General features: G+C 30.9%; 4 protein-coding genes across 4 annotated transcripts in view; 1 reads left to right on the top strand and 3 right to left on the bottom strand.

Annotated features, from left to right (window-relative positions):
* LOC119831631 (ceramide transfer protein) overlaps positions 1-5429 on the bottom strand; it is a 32282-nt gene extending 26853 nt beyond the window's left edge. The window contains exons 1-6 of the mRNA XM_038355062.1: positions 5106-5429; positions 4540-4656; positions 3510-3609; positions 2541-2708; positions 1939-2089; positions 465-525 (exon numbers count right to left, since the gene is read on the bottom strand). Of these exons, the coding sequence (XP_038210990.1) occupies positions 465-525; positions 1939-2089; positions 2541-2708; positions 3510-3609; positions 4540-4656; positions 5106-5324 (816 nt within the window). The 5' untranslated portion in view covers positions 5325-5429. The remainder of the gene's footprint in view (positions 1-464; positions 526-1938; positions 2090-2540; positions 2709-3509; positions 3610-4539; positions 4657-5105) is intronic.
* A 535-nt stretch (positions 5430-5964) lies between these two features.
* On the top strand, positions 5965-11751 carry LOC119831994 (RNA polymerase II subunit A C-terminal domain phosphatase). Its single transcript, XM_038355572.1, has 12 exons — positions 5965-6203; positions 6477-6624; positions 6801-6938; positions 7329-7579; positions 7984-8126; positions 8253-8583; positions 8872-9107; positions 9411-9553; positions 10119-10274; positions 10529-10665; positions 10787-10830; positions 11575-11751. Exons 1-12 carry the CDS (start codon positions 5986-5988, stop codon positions 11703-11705), a joined length of 2076 nt encoding a protein of 691 aa, XP_038211500.1. The 5' UTR covers positions 5965-5985; the 3' UTR covers positions 11706-11751.
* Positions 11752-12176: 425 nt separating this feature from the next.
* LOC119831695 (28S ribosomal protein S17, mitochondrial) lies at positions 12177-12906 on the bottom strand. Its single transcript, XM_038355153.1, has 2 exons — positions 12677-12906; positions 12177-12601 (listed from the first exon to the last, which is right to left on the bottom strand). Exons 1-2 carry the CDS (start codon positions 12800-12802, stop codon positions 12242-12244), a joined length of 486 nt encoding a protein of 161 aa, XP_038211081.1. The 5' UTR covers positions 12803-12906; the 3' UTR covers positions 12177-12241.
* Positions 12907-13608: 702 nt separating this feature from the next.
* Positions 13609-15193, bottom strand: LOC119831720 (peroxisomal membrane protein 11B). The gene is made up of 4 exons (XM_038355195.1): positions 15038-15193; positions 14671-14758; positions 14448-14563; positions 13609-14363 (listed from the first exon to the last, which is right to left on the bottom strand). Exons 2-4 carry the CDS (start codon positions 14727-14729, stop codon positions 13819-13821), a joined length of 720 nt encoding a protein of 239 aa, XP_038211123.1. The 5' UTR covers positions 14730-14758; positions 15038-15193; the 3' UTR covers positions 13609-13818.
* Between the last annotated feature and the right edge of the window lie 1129 nt (positions 15194-16322).

The following is a 16322-nucleotide window of genomic DNA, read 5'->3' as shown; positions in this document are numbered from 1 at the left end:
GAGAGATGTGTTACATAAAATTGTATGAATAAATAACGAATAAAACGTTTATACACTAATTATATACTTCTGAACATCTGCGCCACGCGACGATATTTTCTCAGACTTGGTACTGAATAATTTAGCAACGAAACTTTTATTAATAGGCACAGTCGAAATTACATTAACGATGTTAAGATTATTGGAACGAGGGAATGTATAATACTCGCTCGATTTAACAATAAGTAGAGTAAACCCAGCAGTAGCAGTGGTTTACCGTAAATTTACTTTAACAGATAAAATAAGATAAACGTATAAAAATTATTTAAAAAGTACTCATTCAATAGGTCATTTTCTTTAAAAAAAATCTGCATTCCCTTTCTTTTACTTAATTTTAGCTAAATCCTACCCTACTTAAATCGTAGTAGTCAATTTATATAAAAAGGAGAATAGAAAAGATTGTAATAAAAATACATGGTACGTACCTCGTGATCTGGACCCGGTTTCGACGCCAATCGAGCCTCAGTCAACTGATTCTTCAATGCCCTGGTGTAAATTTTTAAATAGTTATTGTTATTGTTTCATAAGCATATTGACTTTTAAAATCTTATAATATGGACCATGGAAATAGGACCCAAGTAAAATCCCATTGAATAAAGCACTCATTGCATGGAACAATAAAAAATGTTTGAATAGAAATGGGATAAATAAATTATGTATTTATAATTGTGACTTTGGATTTTGACAGACAGACTTTCGCATCAATAATGTAAATATTGTTAAAGAAAAGTTAACGCATGCAGGTCATGTTTCAAATATAAAGCTAATAAATATTATAATGCTAATAAATCACATCCAGTTCACTCTAATAATATAAATCCAAATAGATAGCAGTCAGGTTTCATATTTTTACTAGCTGCACGCCCCGGCTCTGCCCGGGTAGTATGGTAGTCATTAATCGTAATTGAAATAATATAAACTCCTATCTTTTAAGTTGGACCAAACTGCACATGATGTGAAAATTTTATTAAATTCGGTTGAATAGTTCAGCTGTCGATCGCGTGATACGTCAAACAACGTGACACGTTATTTATATGATAACAATTCTTGTTATCCCTATATTTTTCGGATGGCACAGGTCCAGGCGGCCGTTGTTTAAAATCTTAGATAAGATTGAGAAGATTGACCGTTTAAGACAAGGTGCATTCCTTAATTCTGCGTTAAGCGACGCAACTGATTTGTCCTTCCTAACACACGCAATGAGAAAAAATAGGTCACAGGATCTGTTGTTAACATGCAATATTAACACCTATAGCTAAATGCTCATAATTATATTTAAAATATAGTTTGTAAACATAACTTGACGTTCGTCGCCGCTCCTCTCGGATATAAAGATTTCTGTTTTATCCCAAGTGAGCATTTAATCAGGATAAAAGTATCCTATCTTCCCAGTCCGCTCGTACCCTGTCTGTATACCAAATTTCATCAAAATCCGTTCAATAGTATCAGCGTGATTGACGGCCAAACATTCAAACAAATAATCTTTCACATTTATAATATGAGCGTGATTAGATTTGTTTACTTAATTTAAAAACAATTGAATGGACTACATACATCACTCATCATCATCATTATAAGGTTCCAATTGTAGGGCAAGCCGATATTGTTGCAAATTCCTATATAGAACTCCTTACATCACAAGATATTCAACTTCTCCACATTGCGTACCAAACAACGCACGCGCACGCGCACGCGCACGCGCACGCGCACGCGCACGCGCACGCGCACGCGCACGCGCACACGCACACGCACGCGCACGCGCACACGCACACGCTCACGCACACGCACACGCACACGCACACGCACACGCACACGCACACGCACACGCACACGCACACGCACACGCACACGCACACGCACACGCGCACGCGCACGCACACAGTGCACGCGTCCACTCACATGTACAGCTCCTCCGCCTTGCGCGCCTGCTGGTCGCGGCGGCGCAGCAGCTCGACGCAGTGCTGCACGGTGGCGACGGTGGCGCCGCACGTGGCGCGGAACGACGCGCTCGTCGCGCGCACGCCCTCCAGGCGCTTCTTGTGCTCTGCGTCTATTAAGCGGAAATAATACTTATTATAAGTAATTCTGTTTTTATTGTTTTATTAATTTATATATTGCATAAGCATAACTGATGTTTTAATAAGTGTATGTATATTAAAAAACAGTGAAAGTTTATTTTTATATTAGTTTTAGGGAAAAGAACAATGAGATAATTATTGTTTGTGTATGAAACCGCCTTCAAATTGTCAGAACTAGTCCAATTTGAGTGAGACCACATGGAAAGCATAAGCTTTCATATAAAAAAAATCATCAAAATCAGTCACCCAATCGAAAAATCTAAAGTATCTAAACAAATAAAAAAAAAGAATGAGAACCCTATTTTTGAAATAAATCGAAATATTACCTTTTTACAGATTGATTTAGTCCAGGACTGTTTATTTAAGAGTAATAAATAGTCATAATAAATTACATACTGGTAATAAAAAACAAAAAACACTTACTGTCAGCCAATTTCACAGCATCAATAGCATCAGATTCGTCATTTATATGCGGGTACGTCTTAACACACATATCAAAGTACTGCTGCAATTGTGTTGCTTGCTTTGATAATAATTCATTAAATGTCTCCAGCTCTGCTATCTTTTCGGCCAAGCGACGGGATGTGCGGCCTGTTTGATAAAAGAGATGAAAACAATTATTAAAATATTTACATGTAGGTATATACTATATTTATTTATGATTGAGGATTATTTATATACCATATACCTACATAGGTAGGTAGTATATGGATCATTAATAAGTCTTATCATTAATTCACTTAATGTGACACTTAAAAACTTTTTTACTTTTTATTACTGCTGACTTACATTTTAAATCTGACAGTACCATTAAAGGGTAATATGTATGTACCATAACATTTTGTTACATTAGTTCAATGTAATGTCTAAAGTTAAGTCTCTCAAGTATTAATATTATTTTTGAAGTGAAAACTTCTTTAGGCGCGTTGAGCGTTTCGGTAGAGGGTAAAATCTTCGGTTCGCGTCACCGACATGCTAATGATAATAGTATATCTATAGCTATAAAAAATTTCATATAATTTTTGCATATAGTTTTAATTACTCTCAACTTAATAGTTCCGTTTTCACTTCTATCGGCAGTCCCACGACTGCTAATGTTTTTTTTTTCGTGTGTAGACTTCTGTTGGCTTAAATCTTTTTCAGTATTCATCAATTTATTCAGCAAAATTATTTATTTGTAAGTTACATGTGACACAGGTAGGTATTAATATGGGAGAAAAAAAAATGCATGTATCCTTGATGAATGGCTATCTGATAGAATAGTTTCTTTTTAATACTTCCTGAGATTAGATTGTTAAATTTAACAAATAAATCTATTCCACTTTATAGATGGATACATTTAACCAACACTATGTCAACATTATTAATATCCATTGATAAAAACATAATAACCATGTGATCCAGTTGATTGCAGAGATGTGATAGATCCATGTCTTCGGAGGCCACCTCCATTTGAACTGCTGTCTGAGCTTGTACCATACCCTGATTCCACCTATAAAAATTAATTTAATTTTTTTTTTATTTGTTATTACACCATAAGTGACATGAAATCTGTCTGGACCCAAGGAATTAGGCAGTAATTGAATAAATAATATAGTAAATCTTTTAAAACTTGTAAAATGTTTTGCTCTCCTCCCTTCGAGCCTCTAAACCTCTATAACTCACAAAATCAAACTCAACTCTTATATATCGAACATCATATATCTCTGTATTTAAGTAAAAATTCTACATACTATGTGAAAATATATCCTCCTTGAGTTAAAATTTGTATAACTCGTAATTTTTTCATTGTTTAACTAACAAAGGTTCAACTTTTTTTATAATTAAACATATATATTAAAACAAATCAAATAAATCAGAAAATTAGTAAACATATTAAAATTCAATTTTACAAAAACTCTTATCTTCACTAACTCAAATTTGAATAAAATAACTATTATGGAGTAATTAAAATATCTCTTTCAACATCTTTCCTCTAAAAGAAACTAACTTGCATAGGACAGAAGATGGGAAATGGATTAAATATATAAAATATATAATATTTTGTAATCTAGTTATATGAGAATCATATTGAGTTATTTATTAGGAATGTTGTTGGCCTTATCAGCTATAAACTTGTAATCTGATAATATTGAAACATAATCGTAAAATTGTATGCATATCTAGTTACCATTATTGGAGTTTTATGAAAGTGATATTTTATATTCATGTTTACAATGATTATTTTATATAAAAATTCTTTAGACAATATATATATTATATAATTCTTCACAGCCCCACTAAAAGTATATCATATCTTTCTATGAAATAGACTTGATCTTTATCAATATGGAATATGCATTATGAATCACCTCTTATAAAACTTACATAAATTTGTACACTTATTAATATTATTCACATCACTGTGTATAAAGAGACTTACTTTAAAAGACTCCAAAACATCAATCCACTGCTGTTTTTCCTCTGGATTAGAAGCCCTTAAGTACCAAACACAATCATTGACTGATACATCAAATCTGCAGTCATCAAATTCATGTGGCTGGAATAAAGTATAAAGGAAAAGAGTTGAGTTATCCCACACATACAAGTTATAATCACTATAAAAACAAAGATTTACATTTGGGGAAAACCAGACTATAATGAATTAACATTCTTTAAAGTTTCTCATCATATATCTTATGTTAAGAAAATGTACATATTTAGCATTATAAATTTTTAATTTTTAGTGTTGCTGTTTTTAGTTCATCATCTATTATTTAAATTTAAAATAATTCTCAATGCCATCTTACAACATCTTAGTAAAATAAGAGTCATTTTAGAACAAACAATTCATTTTATGGTTGGTCTAGCAATCGTCGTTACGGTCATTCGACCACTAAAATTAATTTAAAATATATTTATTAAAGTCATCTACAAGGGCAAATTAATTTTTTTGTAATGTCCTATTGTGGAATTTGATCGACGTTGTAAACAAGTGAAGTAACTCACCTTGACTTTAGCTTTTTTCAAACAAAGTGCACCGCGGCATCCTAAATTGCTCTCTAATTCGCTTTTATAATACGATAATGTTGAATCTTTTAACACAATAAATCTATCTTGCCAACCATGTATATAATTCGTCCATTTACTCAAATAACCACGAAGCTCGGGTGTGCTAATGTCTTCCAAATCTGAATTGTCACTCACTGTTATATTTTCATCAGTCATGTTTAAGTTTTAAATTATTTAAACAAAACAAAATAAAAGTAAATAATTATTATGTTGTCGTTATTCCAACAAAACTGTTTTCGTTTGGTGACAGATCATAGACGACATTGAGTTTCTAACTGATAAAAGACAACGATGACCATTAACGACAGAATATGTTGTCAGCAGTGGAGGAGGTATTGACTATAGTATAAATTATCTGTGGTATTGACTAACAAATATCTTCTGTTCCATTGAAATCTCATCAAGTAACTAGTTCTCAAATTGTAAAGATAATCACAAAACCCTCAAATACTTTGCTAGAGTATAGAATTCATTGATTCTCTATACGTTAATGTTTTGAATTTATTAAATGACTATATAAACCTTTGCTTCAATGAATAATAATAAGTTTGTTCATTATAAAAACTAACTTCATATTCTTATTCATATCACATTTGCACTAGTTTTTAATTTATATTTTTCTAGTAGAAACTGGCAAGGAATTTTTATAGTTAATAGTGGCAATTTCGACGCTTTTAAAAGTAATTTTATTGGTTCATATTTGATCGACGTAGAAAATATTACTTTTAATTGGTTACTATTAAATAACCGCCAAAAAGATAATAAATCGACCAATAGTAAACCTAGAATTGTATCATGTGCGTAATTTCCGTTCAAAATGGCGGATAAAACTATGTCTATTTCTGTTCCATGTGAAAAGCCTATAAAAGTAGAAAAATGGAAAGTTAAGCAAGGCGCTTTTGTATCCCAAGGACAGATATTATTTTTATACAGTGATTCATCGGGCAATAGTACTGGATTTAAGAAGTTTAAAGCCCTACGCGCTGGTACTATCGTATCCATCAAGGTGAAAGAAGGAGACATTGCAGAGCCTGGGTAAGTGACGTCAGAGCTAATTACTAGTTGTTGTTTGGAGGTTATTTTAAGATAAACAATTTTTGATTCTATCAGTAAAGGCCAAATGAAATGTTCAAGTTATTAAGTACTTATTCAAATCTGTTTTTTACCGACATCAAATAAAGTAGCCGGCAAACTTTATATACTTGTCATATGAAATGCTTGCGCGCCAAATCTGACTTAAAAGAAAATCGCCGATTATTAAAAGATATAAACATTTTTAATGTTTATAAATTAAAACTGTATTTACAGAGGATGCTTAGCCGATCTGGAAGAATGCCGTCATCCTACTGTTATGAAAGATATGTGTGCAGAGTGCGGTGCGGATTTACGCGCCGAAGAACGCCAAAAGCAAGACGTCGCAATTGTCCCTATGGTTCATTCTGTACCTGAATTAAAAGTAAGAAAAAAAACATATACAAAAATTGATTTTGAATAAATTGAAATAAAAAAAATCATATATGGTATATTGTAAGAAGGAAACATTTCATTTCATAATTTAATTCCAGTTGATATTTATCATTTAAGCACAATAGTTCTTAGGTAAGAATGACGTTGATTTTTATCTAATTGCAGGTGTCAGAAGAACTTGCTCAGAAATTAGGCCGGGAAGATGCAGATCGTTTATTGAAAGATAAGAAATTGGTGCTACTTGTAGATCTAGATCAGACCCTAGTGCATACGACAAATGATGATATTCCACCCAATGTTAAGGTAATATTTCATTTCTAAAAATACAACATTCTCTTTGATAATTGAAAACATTGATCATTAACTTCATTCTAATATTATAAATGTAAGTTTGTTATTATAATATTATAAATGTATGATATATATATATATATATATATATATATATATATATATATATATATATATATATATGTGTGTAAATTTTTTTTAATATCAGGAACAATATTAAAAAAAAAGGAATGCTTCTTTAATTATTAAGTATGTTTATCATGCACTTTTATTTATTGATTTAAGTGACAAATTAATTAAATTCTTTACAGTGATTTCTTTCTTCCCCAAATTAACAAATGCTTAAATAAGAGTCAGTCTTTTCTATATTTTATTTTCTTAGTGTCTATTAAACATCTCCAGGGTGTGCTACACTTCTTCTTGAGAGGCCCCGGAAGTCCCGGAAGATGGTGTCATACAAGACTCAGACCAAGAACACAAGAATTTTTAGAAGCAGCAGCAAAGAATTATGAATTGCATGTCTGTACGTTCGGTGCCAGGCAGTATGCACATGCTGTTACTGAATTGTTAGATCCTGAAAAAAAATATTTCTCTCATAGGATATTATCTAGAGATGAGTGTTTTGACGCAAGAACAAAATCAGCTAATTTAAAGTAAGTGTGAAAATCAGAAATTAATAATAACAATTTAATTATTCTTATCCCTTAGTCTCTCTTATAATCTCAATATTACTTGTTCAAATTTGGCCATTTCACATTAAGTTATTTTATTAGGAAATAAAAAATACTCATATCATTGATTTCAGCATCCTTAATTGTTGAATATATAAATGTTCTCCTTTCCATATGTATGGTATACCTTGCAATTTCTTGTACCTATTTAAATTCATTACTACACATTGTATTCCAATTTTTATGTTTGTTTTCCAAATTATGTCGTTTTAAAAATTACTGTTACTATATTAAGACAAACAATGTATCACCATTATAAGTATATAAATCATTTAATCTCAAGGCATATAAATTACAAATTTCTTAACAGGGCTTATTTATTTCAGGGCACTGTTTCCATGTGGTGACAATATGGTGTGCATAATTGATGACAGAGAGGATGTATGGAAACATGCAGCAAATTTAATTCATGTGAGACCATACTCATTCTTTCAGTCCACTGGTGATATCAATGCTCCTCCTCCTTTAAGTATGTATTTCTCATAATAATAATAATAAAAAAATCAAACCCTAGAAAATCCTTAAAGATACCGTTTTCTCATGAAAATGTGGAGTTTATATTCATTAATAGTAAACTGTTTTAACCTATTTACAGTTGATGAAAAAACAAAGCCCATTAGTGGTAAAAACGGCTCACTATTGCCTCAATTGCCCACATTGGAGGCAGAACCAGAAAAGCAAGAATCTGCACAGAATAATGTCAAAGAAAATTCGAAAAATAATGACACCAATTCTGAAAAGCTTGTTCATAAAAAGGTGAAAGATGAAGAAGAAAAGCAAGCTAATGATAAAATTGAAAATAATGAAAATGCTGTAGTGGTAGAGTCAGAGCCTCGGTGGTTAGAAACTTTAGATGGGCAGATAGAAATAGAGGATTCTGATGATTACCTAATATATTTAGAGGATATATTAAAAAGGATACATAAGTAAGTAAATCTTACTTACTAATTTATAAATATATTGACACAGGCATAAAAAAATCTATTAATTTTCTTGTTGGATTCTGATACAAGTTACATAAAAGTGCATTTATGTAACTTCACTTATAAATCCATAAAATATATGTTCTACTGAAGACTTCCTTTATTTAAGCTTTTTATGGAAGACAGATACGAGAACAACACATGATTAAATGAATTTTTAAAACATGACTTACTTAGGTACCATATTTTTAAAATAAGAGGATAATTCTAATAAATTTACAATATTTTCAGACATTTCTATGATATGTATGAGAAAATGGATCATGAAACTATACCTGATTTGAAATTTATCATTCCGGAAGTAAAGAGTAAGGTGTTAGCTGGTACCAGTTTAGTGTTTAGTGGTCTAGTTCCCACTCATCAGAGGCTGGAGACATCTAGGGCATACTTAGTTGCAAGAAGTTTGGGGGCTGAAGTGACACAGGATTTTACTGAAAAAACCACACATTTAGTTGCAGTTAGATCAGGTAAATATTATTTTTATTAACAGGCTAGCAAAACTTTATCATTTATGTATGCAAAATAGTTATAGTACACATTGTATTGTCGTTGACCTATTTAATCTGTGACAGATATATATATATGTAGCTACATTTTAATCTTTTTTTTTTATTATTGATTTAAATAGCTTTATGACTGTTATGTTTTATACATTGTATATAATCACAAATTTGTATCCATTGCTAAGTTATATTAGCACAAGGGACAAAAAAAACTCAATAGATACATTCTGTTCTGATATTTGTTTATTAAAAAGTATTTGAACCTAGGTACAGCTAAAGTGAATGCCAGTCGTAGAATGGGAGAAGGAAAAACAAAAGTACATGTCGTAACACCAGAGTGGCTCTGGACCTGTGCTGAAAGGTGGGAAAGAGTTGAAGAGAGACTATATCCACTGCAAAGAGGAGGACAGGTATGATATACATTTATGTAATTTGATGTTGATTTTAATTAATGATGTATACATATACAATTATTGGTGCATTACTTTGCAACTATATTTGACTTTATACTCATTTGAGTATTTTTTGTTATATGCCAACAAGTATCCTCTCGTAATCATCACATTTCTGTTTCCAAAATATGTGTAATTTATTATAATATGAAGTGGATTTTGTTTACAAGTGTATAAAAAAATGTGAGGGTTTGGAAAACAGTTTGTATGTTCATAACTCAAGCAATCAAAACTAACTAATGGATTCTGAATTTGATTTGAATAAATTCTGATAGTATTGGAGTATATGTACCAAATAACACAAAAGCTGTTTAAATACTCTTCTTTATCCATAGTTTTAACACATGAACTGCTTCTTATCTCTTTTTATGTCACAGTCGGCAATAGAGCTGGTGGGTCGCCTGATGGTAAGCGCTACCACCGCCCATGAACATTTGGAAAGGCGTAAGGCTGATTGCCAATTCGTACCGAAGCGTGCTCAACTATCATATATTAAATATATATAACAAGGACTCTCCAACAGAGCAGCGCGCGTCGTCCGCCAGCGCACTGTAGCAGCCCGCCGCCGGCGCCGCCCGCACCCGCTCTACGCAAGCGCACGCCATCTGGACGATTCATGGACACGCTCAACCCGCTGCTCTCTTTCTCCAGTGATGATATCGCTGATATGGACCGGGAGGTATATAACCGCTTTCTCTAGAGATAATCTTGTGAATATTTATATCATAGAGTTTATTTTTAATATGCTCTCAAATAGAAACAGTTAGGGTTTCCTCTTAATTTACATGATTATCAAAACGAAACATATTTTATGAGCTTGAAATAAAATCTAAAATAATCACATCAACTTAATTTATCCGTTATCTATTTTCTATTTGCGATATTTCTTTTTTTGTTTCAATTTTTTTTTTGTATTCATTTGTATACTTTTAGGTGGAGGATATTTTTAATGAATCGGACGAAAGCTCATCGGATGAAGAGAAAAAGCCACAGGATGATGATGATGATGAAGAAAATCTTTCAGAAGATAGATTACTAGCACTTGAAACTGCTAATAACTCTCAAGAAAGGTAAAATAAAAATATTAAATTGAAATAGGTTTGGGAAAATTGTAACTTCAGTGCTGATCAGCTATTTTAAAAACCTTGTATATGGTTTGTTTCATTTACTTATATTGTTCTTTGTTTGCAGGTTGCAAGAGAAAGAGGAAGAAAATTCTAGTGATTCAGATACAGGTACACATTGCTCTCACTCTTAGTTAGATTACAAGTAATTATAGTACCTTATACTTTAGAGTCAAATCTTTAGATACCCTTGTAAAATAATGTATAGTATTTTCTACTCTAGGTAGTAATTGGTATGTAACTGGTTGAATATATTGCTGGTTTTGTAATTCACAAACTTTTGAAATCAGTAAAATTTGAAACTTGCATGTAGAGGACATGCAAGTTTCAAATTTTAAAATGAGACCAATCCGTCCCTTAAAATGAGACCAATGAAGGTAGTCTTGTTGCCCATACTATGTATGTATTTGTCAGCACTGTAATATTGAACTTCGGAAGGCTGTTTAGAATAAAAGACTAAAAAGATAGTTAACTCATCATATCATACAGAATCATAGCTGCAATTTCCTTGTGTATATATATTCATTTTCATAAATTTAAAAACAATAATGTGAATCACACCAAAGAATTAACAAATGTCAATTCATTTGTTCATCAATATCTTTGTTTTTATCAACTCAGTTCAAGCACTACAAATAACGTGAATTATTATGAAAATTGAATCTGTGTTAATAATAATTAAAAAACATTGTGTGCATCATACTTCACTTTGTTGAACAAGTTTTTATACATTTGAATTTTTTGCCAGGTCCAGAGGTTAATTAGTCCATTGTTTTAAGAATTTTATGTGAAGCTTTTCAATACAGTAAATGTAGATTTTATAGAAGGTTATACTAATTTATATTATTAATCCAGATGCAGCACCAAGGAAACGGCCAAGGCCCTCAACGCCTCCTTCTGATGATGACATACCCCCTGATGACGATGATAGCTCTTGGAACCTTATGGGAGCTGCTTTAGAAAGAGAATTTTTAGCGCAGGACTGATACCAGCATTATGAGATAGAAATTTTGTTTATTAAATTTGTTTTTTTAAGTACGATGTTTTCTTTTAAACTGTGTTATTTTTAATACTACTTACCTACTAACCTAAAGTAGAAAAGGTTTTACTAATAACCTTACTCAATAATTTTGTATAGAAAAAAAAAAAATTATGGTAAACACTTGATTCATGAATGCATAGCTTATACCAAAATTAATAATAGAAAAAGGAAGACAAGAATACTACTTATGTTTTAGCACTTCTGTTATGGAAGGGAGCTCATAATATGTATGTATATAATATATATGTAGGTATGCGCATAACTTGTTTGTTGAACTTTAAACAAATAAGGAAATATTATATTCATTTACAAAATTGTCACATAAGGTCCAATCCTCAAATAATGCCCTGCTAGGTGTTGCCAATAAATAATACATTACAGTTTACATAAATGGGGGTGTGAAGAAAAATACAAATGGCAGTCTAATCACATATTTACACTATCTATAAATTACATCATATTAAACTTATATATCTAAAATTAAATTGCATAAGGATCATTCTCATCAAAAACATGGAATTTCGTATATGTAGGTTTTGATGTAAAATCTTTCTTTCCCTCCTGCCAACCTCTGGGTGGTGCTTTATCGTAATCAAATGTAGAATCGAGTTTCCCGTACAGTTCTGCTTGTCTATCAATATCTTCACGGTACCTTTCTTTCGCAACTTTTTTTCCACTAATAGGGTCTGTAACATCACCAAACGGGTGTACTACTTCCTTTACTTCGTGTGTTATTAGTTTTGTCATTTTATGAGGTAATGCTTTGATTAAAACGATATCCCCAGTCTTGCACATTTTATTTGGATCATGGCAATAGTAGAATTCATCTTTTCTGAAATACTATAAAAGTACGAGTTAGACTATCTTCACAAATTGCATATAATGTAATAAATAACACAGATATTGTACCCATACCATTAATAAATTTTCATCCAATTCTAACCTCTTCACACGAATTTTTGTTGCATTTTGCTTCACAGTAGGTACACATTGGCCAAGCAAAAGAAATTTTTTTACAGCGTCTTTCACTTTATGCGCCATTGTTTTAAATTTCAGAGTAATGCTTTTATGATAAAGTTATTATTAACAACAAACGAATTGAGACCTACTTCAAGAGTCCCTTTTTTGACAGACATAACTTGACAAGTGACAACTTTATTTGACATAATAGACAATAACAGCTACCAAAACCAATGTCACAGAATGAAGAATAAATAGTACAGTGTACACGAGCTATATATTCCAAAACGATTGCTAATTGCTATTTCCCGTGGGTTCATCCGCAAGTGAAACCGCGTGTCGCATCTATTAATTCATAAATCAAGCAAAAAATATTCTTAGAAATCACATTTGTCTCAATTTCACTCCATCCACATCTTAATTGCAATCATTCGTCATTTCGTTTCCAAGTATATGAACTAGAAACCATATAAAGGATAATCCTAAAAAAGTCTTTCTTTCTTCAAAAAACTTAAATCTATCTATATATATTATCTATTTATTATTAGCTATACATCTATAGGTTGTATTATTATCGTGATTGTAATATTGAAATAACCGTTTTATACCACATGTATATGAATATATAAAATGGTACGTACACCAAAATAATTTCGTTTCCTGCTAATCTCTGGAATAGCAGGATCGATTTTGATGGGACTTGCACTGGCAGATAGCGAATGTAATGAGGAATAACTTAGGTTACTTTTACTCCAACGAATACTCATTTACGCGGGTGAAAATGCCGGACGCAGATTTCTACTACAAAATTAAAATCAACTTTATCACCATTCTATCTTGTAATGTTAGAAATAAGTTTATGTCAAATTTTAAACAAAACACACATGTCATATACAAACACCCATTTAATTATACACATTTATTAGCTTCTCCTTGTTATAACATAACAATGAATATTATATCTTATTGTGATGATTATCATACACCATTATAAGACCCATAGAATGAAAATTTTAAAACATAGTTGTAAAAATTCGCATATTTTATACCACCATATTTGAAGATAATCTACATATAATTCTATAAAATTAAGTAGTTCACGCAGGAACTAATTTTGTTATTGGTTTCACTAGAGTAATTAATGCAGCAATTGATGATAATGTTCCAAGTGTACCAATAGCACTAGGGCTTAATTTGGTAAAACCTAATGCTGTTAAGGGAATAAAAATATCACAAGAATTCTTTAATGTATCTATGAAAATATCTTTATGACAGCAAAGAATAGCAGACAAATGTTTCATACTGACATGTAAATTAAAATTCTTTATAGAACCTGCAATGAGATCTGTGGGTTTAAGAAATGTTGTTCTATTCAATTCTAGAACATGTAAGATTTCATAGAAATCTCGAGCTAAATTAGCAATTATGGATATCAACCAGAATTTGTTTGCAGTGCGATTCCAGTTCTCAGAATCTGTTTTAAGGAAGCCACTTTTTGTCAACCACACAACATGATCTGCGTAGAGAAATAATGCATGAGCTATTTTACTTATAGTTAAAGATATTCTTAAAAATGGATCTTCTATGTTAAGCGAATTCAATGCTGTATAACATATGTCAAGACATCTTCCAAGTCTTAAAACTGAAAAAAAAAAAAATATATATCAGATTATGTGAATAAAGTTTCTTATGTACCATAAAAAATAAAAAAAATATAACAACAAACCTTTTCTAAATGTGCTTAAATTGCTTTCTAAGCTCTTTATTCTATCAATAGAATATTTATTTGCATTTCTCCTTTCTAACTGATGCCAGACTAGTCGACTTGCATATTGAATTAACCTTAAATGTGAAGGAAAGAAGTTAAATTCCAGAATTTATGATTATTGATAAAATTCGGAGCCGAGTTTATGGCCATATTTATAGAAACACAAAGTTTTATCACTGACCTGGCAAGTTTATCTCTCCCATTAGACTGATTATTAATTTTTATGACAATATCCATCATAAAAATATCATATATAGATCGTGCAAGATCTGGAAGACGCAAACATTAATAACAATTTAAAGCATGCATTTAACTCTAAATTTATATTTAAGGAAAATTACCTATGAAAACTGCCTGATTAAAATTAGTAGTACAATTATTTGGATAATAGGTAATAGATCAAACTAATTAATTTATAACTATTGATTTATATATAAGTATACAATATGTATGTATATATTTTTTTTTGTTTTCCAAGATTAAGATAACTAGATGATTGTAGCATAAAATTTTCTATGTTCTACTTTAAGAGGGAGTAATGTACTTACACGTATATATGTTTCAGATTAACTTGAGTGAGATCACTATATCATTAGTGAACTCCTTTAATAAGGAAAGAAAACTTGAATATCATTAAAAATAAAGTTTAATTAAACTAGTAAACATAGGCGAATATCTGTCAACACGCAAGTCTCAAATCTCAATCACAGTGTTACCAACTCTCAGTAATACTTACCCCTAACTCTAAGTCAAAACCCCTTAAAACTGCGTCAATTATTTGAAAATCCCCCTAAAAAATAATAGTATATAATAATCAAAATAATATAATATGTAATATTCACTAATATTCGTAAATGCTTTTTATTTATCAATTAACTAATACATTAAAAATTATGTCAGTTTCCTCTGAAGAGTCAGAATTTTTAAAATCATACATGTTAACATTGAATAAACTTAACATTTTAGAAGATGGAGTGAATGTTGTACAAGATCCACCATTACGAATTAATTTGAAAAATAAATTTAATTAATTATTGCATTGGATAGTTCTATTATATTGATAAAATGTAAATTATTAAAATTGCTAATTATTAAATATTATAAACTTAAATTAAATTATAGAATTTAAATGTCATATGTATGTAGCTGCAATTACATTTTATTGTGTCTAAATTGAACTATTGTGTACTGTATCGGGAAGACACAGACTCCTGAAACAGAGCGAAAGCTATATTAGGAGTCTGGGTTTCATGTTCTTTGTGATTTATAATTTGTTCTATTGAATTCATTTACTAATGATTTTTATTTTTATTTTATTTTTATTTTTATTCAGAATATTATATATTCAGAAAAACCCTAAAAATACCCCTAAACATATAAAACCCCTAAAAAAATCCCATTCCACTAATTTACCCCCTAAATTTGGGGGGAAAACCCCTAAGTTGGGAACACTGCTCAATCACAGATAAAAACTAGTTAGTAGTTACTCCGTCAATCAATTCACATGACAGGATGATGACCGGTGACAGGTATAATCGTAGATGTCACAGAGCAAGTAATATAGCATAATATAAAATTGAAAGTTAAAAGAAAGCTATAAAATTTAATGCAATAAATTTCCTTTTACTTTTGAAAAAAAAAATAATTAGAACCCATTTCCGGATATTCCTTATCAGTAAGAATTTATCTTAGAAACAATACATATAGAAACATCAAAATATATGTTGTGTAAACTAATATAAAAAAAAAATTAATGTAACTATAGTTCGGCCGTTCATAGAATGCGTTCCTGACACATCGCGAATGAACTGACGACGTAACTTTGTAATGGCG

Source organism: Zerene cesonia, chromosome 14 (assembly GCF_012273895.1).
Source record: "Zerene cesonia ecotype Mississippi chromosome 14, Zerene_cesonia_1.1, whole genome shotgun sequence".
NCBI classification, from domain to species: Eukaryota; Metazoa; Arthropoda; class Insecta; order Lepidoptera; family Pieridae; genus Zerene; species Zerene cesonia.
Note: the sequence above shows the minus strand (reverse complement) of the source record. Positions and strands in the feature narration are given on the sequence as shown.